At 52.3% G+C, this 6,341-nt stretch overlaps 1 protein-coding gene across 3 annotated transcripts in view; it reads right to left on the bottom strand.

Annotated features, from left to right (window-relative positions):
- Positions 1 to 6,341, bottom strand: part of TARS2 (threonyl-tRNA synthetase 2, mitochondrial) — an 11,687-nt gene that overhangs the window by 766 nt on the left and 4,580 nt on the right. For 2 of the 3 annotated variants that reach the window (XM_007463510.1, XM_007463511.1), the window contains 8 exons: positions 5,173 to 5,390; positions 4,542 to 4,704; positions 4,191 to 4,328; positions 3,931 to 4,008; positions 1,892 to 1,992; positions 1,577 to 1,678; positions 1,329 to 1,401; positions 703 to 817 (listed from right to left, as the gene is read on the bottom strand). In XM_007463510.1, coding sequence (XP_007463572.1) covers positions 703 to 817; positions 1,329 to 1,401; positions 1,577 to 1,678; positions 1,892 to 1,992; positions 3,931 to 4,008; positions 4,191 to 4,328; positions 4,542 to 4,704; positions 5,173 to 5,390 — 988 coding nt within the window. Of the gene's footprint in view, positions 1 to 702; positions 818 to 1,328; positions 1,402 to 1,576; positions 1,679 to 1,891; positions 1,993 to 3,930; positions 4,009 to 4,190; positions 4,329 to 4,541; positions 4,705 to 5,172; positions 5,391 to 5,688; positions 5,788 to 5,977; positions 6,125 to 6,341 lie in introns of all 3 variants that reach the window. The other variant, XM_007463509.1, reaches the window with a different exon arrangement.

Below are 6,341 nucleotides of genomic sequence, written 5' to 3'. Positions count from 1 at the left end.
AGAGAGAGAGAGAGAGAGAGAGAGAGAGAGAGAGAGAGAGAGAGAGAGAGAGAGAGAGCACGTGCGCCAGCGAGCGCGCGCGCGCGTGTGTGTGTGTGTGTGTGTGCGTGTGTGTACTTTAGAGAAAGGGGAGGGTGGCAGGGTGGATGACACACATGCAAGTCCAAGGAATCATGGGCAGCTTGCTCCAAGGCTGGCAGGATGAGTGGATGTGTAAAACTAGAGAACCAGGTAATCTGGCTGAGACGTTCCTACTCCTTGCCTTCAAGACAGAGCTCTGAACCTTGGAAAATGAAAAAAAGGAGCAAGGTAGGCCTAGACTATTTTTCTTAAGGCCTTTCTCCTCATCCCTTAGGGCTGACTCTATCTAGGTCTAGAATAAGCAAAGCTAACTAATTAATGCCTTATTAACCCTTCCTGTTCCTTTCTGATGCTCCCTTGGCTAATTACTAACAGACACCAAGAGCTAGGGCAGGGGTCAGAAGAAAACTGTTCTGAGGGTCAGAGGTGCTGGTCAGGGGGTGAAGGAGCCTAGAGCCCAAATGGCTCAGGAGTTCTGAATCCTGGCTCCTGCCCAGCTCAGGTAATGAGCTGCAATTTACCCAAATACGTGGATGACCAAACGTAGTAGACAGGGAAGAACAACATACAGGCTAAGTGGAAGAGTGCAAGGCTCTGAGGGCTGCGCTGACTCTGTCTTACCGAACTGAAAATTGTAGTGCGCAAGCTGAGCCCGGCGGATCCTCCGGCCAAGGGTCAGTCCGGAGTCAGTGTCCAGGTCGCCAACCAGTCCTGCAGCTTGCAGGCTCCGCTGTGCCTGGGGTAGAGGATCATTGACAGGAACCTGATTTAACGGAAGGCTGAGGAGCTACAACAGTCTGATGCCAGTTTTCCCCAAGCTCCCCCATCTGCCCCTCCTTCCTCTGCCTCAAGGCTCTCCAGTTCTCAGGGACAAACCCTCCTGACTCTCTACATTGAGGCCTCTCCCCAGCCCCACAGCCTCCTTGTCGGCCTCCTCCTAGAGCCAGGCCTCCCTGGACTCTGCCTGTTTCTAGACACCACTCTACCCAACCAGCTGCTCGGCTCTAGTACTGTCCATATCCTTACTTCTCTCTAGAAAGGAAAAATAAAACAAACATTTCTCCAAGCCCCCTTTTGTGCCAAGTGCTCAGTTGTCAGCATTCAACATTTATTAATTGGAGTGCAGTCTTGTGATTCCAAGTGCTGTGCCCCTTTCACTACCCCATGTGGCCTCTGCTCCCCATTGCTTGTCCCCAGCCTCCCTATTAGTCTTGCTTCGGCCCCCATCCTCACCCCCAACTCCTCACCTCCCTGGCATATTCCTCTTGCTCAGTCCCCACAGGTATGACCACCACCTGGAATGGTGACAGCCATAGTGGCCTGATTGAGAGAACAGAGGAAGGCAAATTATTTATCCTGGCTCAGACCCCAAGTGTGGATGCAGGGAGCAGATTCTAGAAGGAAACAGAAGCTGGAGTCTGAAGGGAGCCAGGATGTGGAGCACGCACTACCTGGCTTGAGGGCCAGAACAGGAATCGGGGGTCAGAGGTCTCACCATTTTCCCCCGCAGTTTTCTGCCAGCACTCCCAACATCCTTTCCACAGAACCTAGCACTGCTCGATGAATGAGGACTGGACGCTCCAGGGCCCCCGCCTGCCTTGGAGGGAAAGGGGAGGGGGGGGTGGATGGAATGGAAAAGTGTCACACAATGTGCACCCAAGATCACCTTCCAGTTTCCAAGAATCTTCAGCCCTGGCAAGGGAGGGTGTGGAGGATGTGGTTTAGTTTTTAGGGTCAAAGGCAGAAAGGGAAGTTGTTCTCCACCTATTCCACGGGCCAAGGGAAAAGGGGACAGGACAAGGTTCTATACCCCTTGTACTGGAGGTCAAATCTCAGGGGCAGTTGGAAGTCAAGCTGGATTGTCCCACACTGATGGGGCCGACCCAGGGCATCGTGGAGGTGCACGTCAATCTGGAGGAGACAGAAGTGAGGACATGAAAGAAACCAGAACCAGTATCCTCCATTATGCATGCCACCCCCTTCTACCTAGCCACATCCCAGGCTGTGTGGAGAGACGTGTCACCCAGCTGCACCGTGCTGTCCATCACTCGCTGCAGACTCTGGCGGTGGCTCTTTCCACTTAATAGTGGTGTATTATTAAGGAACATCAACATTCACATGAATGGCCCATCCTCACCCTGGCCTCTCAATTCCTTGAGTTCCTCATCTCAGAGACCTTCATCTGCGCCCACACTATGGCTACATCCTTCATGCTGTCATCGCCCAGAATGGCTGCACCTCTGAAACAGTCCATCAGACACCTGCTCTGATTACTATCTCTTGTCCTTCCAGCTCTGACAATTATTCCTATTAATGGCTCTTCAATCTCTCGGCTCCTTAACTCCTCATTTTTCTTCCCATTCACAGGCCTCTCAGCCTCTCCCACCCCTGTGTCTTTCCCCATGCAGCTCTAACTGCTCTCCCTGGTTCCCTGGTATCACTGTTCTTCTGTCACATCCACATGACAAAACCCCACCCTGGTGGCACCCTAGCCTCCCACCTCCTTGGCCCTGGAAAAGAAGTGCCCAGTGCTGCCCAACACGCCACACACCACACAGACGCAAAAACAGCGATTGATGCAAGTTGCTGTTGTGAACCTCAATTGAACCCTTGCTGCTGCCTGCAATCCTCTGGCTGCCCTAATCAGCTTTGCGTCCTGTTCTCCTCAAGGATTTTCAAGCTTTCTCCTCTCTTCCCATCTTCAACCCCCACACTGACAACTCTCCTATTCCCCACTCCTATCTCAGCAAATAATCCTGCCTCCCATCTCACGGAGAATTCTGATAGTTGGTATCACGAGATGGGAAAATGTCTCAACTTCTGTCAGCACACCTATAAATATCCTGGCACCTACCCCCAAGCCTTTCCTTCTACCTGCTAAACAACAGCACAGGTGGTTCTTTCTGTGGAGGGCTCTGGATCCCAACCCTCAAGACTCCCCAGAAACTTTCCTCTACTGAAACCCCTTCTACAACTTCGACTTCTCCCTGACCCAAACAGGCTCCCTCTCATCACAGCATTTAAACATTCTCAAGTCTCTCCCTTCATCAACATCTCTTTGGATCTGCCAGCTACTCTCCTTTGCCTTTATAAGAGCCAATGTTCTTGGAAGTGTTAGGTTCATTCATTCACTTCTGACTCCATGTCCAGTCCCCGCTTTACTGAAAAATGGACCCTCAAAACCTAACAGCCTTTTCACTAAATCCAGCAGACACTTTACAGTCCTTTTTCCCTGACTTCCTTCACCTCCTCCAACTTTGCCATGTGAGTTTTTACTCTTCGCCCCAGCCTCTGCCTACAACGTTCCCTCCTTTTTTTTTTTTTTTTTTTCTTGCTGTACGCAGGCCTCTCACTCCTGTGGCCTCTCCCATTTGCGGAGCACAGGCTCCGGACGCGCAGGCTCAGTGGCCATGGCTCACAGGCCCAGCTGCTCCGCGGAATGTGGGATCTTCCTGGACCGGGGCACGAACCCGTGTCCCCTGCATCGGCAGGCGGACTCTCAACCACTGCGCCACCAGGGAAGCCCCCAACATTCCCTCCTGAAGCACCTTTTTACTTGGCCAACGATTACCTTTCAGATCAGAAAGAGATTCCTATGGGAAGCCTTTTCTGAGCCTCCTGAGTAACGTGCCCCCTTAGTACCTACACAGCACTGATCCCACGGTGCTGAAACACCCTATTTACCTCTCAGAGCCTTCACCAGACCTAAGTTCCATGAGAGCAGGAGATGTACTGCTCTTCTTTATATCTTACACAAATTTAAAAACATTCCTTCGTATCTATTAAACAGTTAATAAAACAAAACAAAAAAAGCAATAAATAAGACTCTAACCACAGTCCCCAGCTTACCTTAGGCCCATAGAAGGCACCATCTCCAGGGTTGAGGTCCCAGGGTTCTCCAAATTCTTCTAGGGCCTGTTGAAGGACCTTTAGAGGAAAGGATACAAGAGAGGAATATGTCATCTTAAACTTTATGAGCAACAGATCCCTCTAGTCCCCAACAGTGACCCTCTCAGCATATGCCTCTACCAGGGACCCTGATTCCCATCTCCCCTCTCCTTCCATCAGAGACTGGTTTATCTGCCTCTGCTTCCCTACCACCTGCTCACCTGCTCAGCCTGGTCCCAAAGGCAAGGCTCTCCCAGGAAGCCAGATGGTCGGGTAGACAGTGCCAAGCGGAAGGAGAACCCAAGGACAGTGTAGACAGAGCGGAGGAAATCAAGACAGCCTCGGATCTCTGCTTCCAGCTGGGGGAATAAGGGCAGGTGAGCTGTGTGCTAGCTAGAGCTCTGGGGTGGTGTTAGTTTAGGGAAAAGAGGGCAAAAACATAAAGGAAAGGTTGCAATAGAATGTAGCTAAATCATCGTATATAAAGAGGGCAACTGAGAGGAATGTTGGCAGTTCATAAGGAGAATGAAAGGCGGCTTAGAAATGCTTTGGTGGAGCTGGGGAAGGGCCACCTGATCGGGTGCACAGAAGATGTGGGCGTCATCTTGCTGGAAGCGCCGCAGCCGGGTCAGTCCCCCCAGACTGCCAGAGGCCTCGGCCCGGTGCAAGGCCCCGAAGTCGGCCAGTCGCAGGGGCAGCTCTCGCCAGGATCTGGGCCGGTGGGCGAACATCAGGCTGAGGTTGGGGTGGGGAGGAGTCAGGGCCACAGGGAAAACTAGCCCCTGAAGACTTCTCCTCCGCCCAGGCTGCTTGCTTCCCTTCTCTGCACCATCAGCTAACGCGCTCTCCAGCCTCGGCATGCCCGAGTCCTGTCAATTCCACTCATCACAATCTGGGCCCTGCCTGGTTCAAAAGTGAATCTCACTAACAACAATAACAGACATCACTTACTGTGCCCCTGTTCTGTGATAGGCACTGAACTGAAAGAAGAACCTTAGACAGCAACTCCAAACCCTTGATATTACACATGAGGAGACTGAGGTGCAATGATTTTTCCAAATTCACATAGGGAGCTAGAGGGCAGATTCAAGACTCAAATCAAGTGTTCCAATATGATTCCAAGTTTTCTACAACTTAGTACTTAGTAACCAGGTGCCTAGCCCTAGCCCTGGGAGGACCCAGGTCTCCTGGATCCCAGCTCACCAGTGCGCAGGGCAGTTCATGGGCTTGAGGGCAAGCGTGCCTGTGGGATGGCTGGTAGAGTGGTCACTCTGGGAGCCGGCATGGCTGTCAGAGCCTGGGGGCTGCAGGGCAAACATGTCTTCCCGGTAATGCTCCCAGTGCCCTGACAGTTCCCAGAGTTTCGTAGAAAACAGCGTGGGGGTTTTCACTTCTGAGAAACCACGGCGGGTGTACTCGGCCTAGAGAGGAGGGTACAGACATGCAAGGCTAGAGTGACTGGGGCGAGAGGAAGCAGGATGGCGGCTGTGTGATTCTTCTGGGCCCTCAGGTCATGCCGAACACAGCTACAACCTAGTAAGCACCATCCTCCCTCGCTATGCTCCTCACTGTAGACCACACATTTCTAGGCCCTTGATAAAAGTCACTAGCACTTTACGATATTTATGTTTAAACTTGTAATCCCTCTTAACACCTGGCTTCTTCTAGGCCCTCAGTCCCTCCCCAGTCTCCCTTCCCCTGAACATGGGTCCTCCTTACCCTGATAAAAGCCACGAGTACATTATACACCCTTGTCCCTCGAGGCAGGAAGAAGCAGCTCCCGGGGCTCAGCTCATGGAAGAAGAAGAGCTCCTGTTCCTGGAGTCGGGAACGGCAACGGTCACTTCAACGGGGAAGCGGGGGCTTGGGAACCCAGAAGAGATAACTGACCAAGCTGCTCAGTCTGCGGGATTCCGAATCTGCTCTCAACTTCACAGGCAGGTTCCTTCATCTCTCTCCAACCCTTATCGTCACCCCCACCCTGCCCCCATTTTCCCAGTCTCTGTACCTTCCCAATGCGCCGGTGGTCCCGTAACTCTGCTTCCTCCCTCCACTCTTCCCAGGCCCTCAGCTCCTCTGCAGTGGGGAAGGAAATCCCTGACACTCTCTGCAGTGTCTCTGGGGTGCCGGAAAACCTCCATAAGGATGATGAGTTCTGTGGGAGGACAAAGGGAGTCAAAGGGAAGATGAGGACAACCTCTCTTTCAATCCTCATATGATACTCTGAGCATAAGTATCACAGGTATGACAACGATCCCATCTCATCTCTCTCTCTACTTTTCCCATCATCACCACCAGGAGGATGGCCCCTGCCATCCTCCAGACACCCCCTGCCATGTATACCACCCCGGAGGTGCCTGAGCCTTGATTTC

The sequence above is a fragment of the Lipotes vexillifer genome, unplaced genomic scaffold (genome assembly GCF_000442215.2).
Source record: "Lipotes vexillifer unplaced genomic scaffold, Lipotes_vexillifer_v1.1 scaffold1034, whole genome shotgun sequence".
Lineage (NCBI taxonomy): Eukaryota > Metazoa > Chordata > Mammalia > Artiodactyla > Lipotidae > Lipotes > Lipotes vexillifer.
The sequence above is the reverse complement of the archived record's forward strand: the minus strand, read 5'-3'. Positions and strand labels throughout refer to the sequence as shown.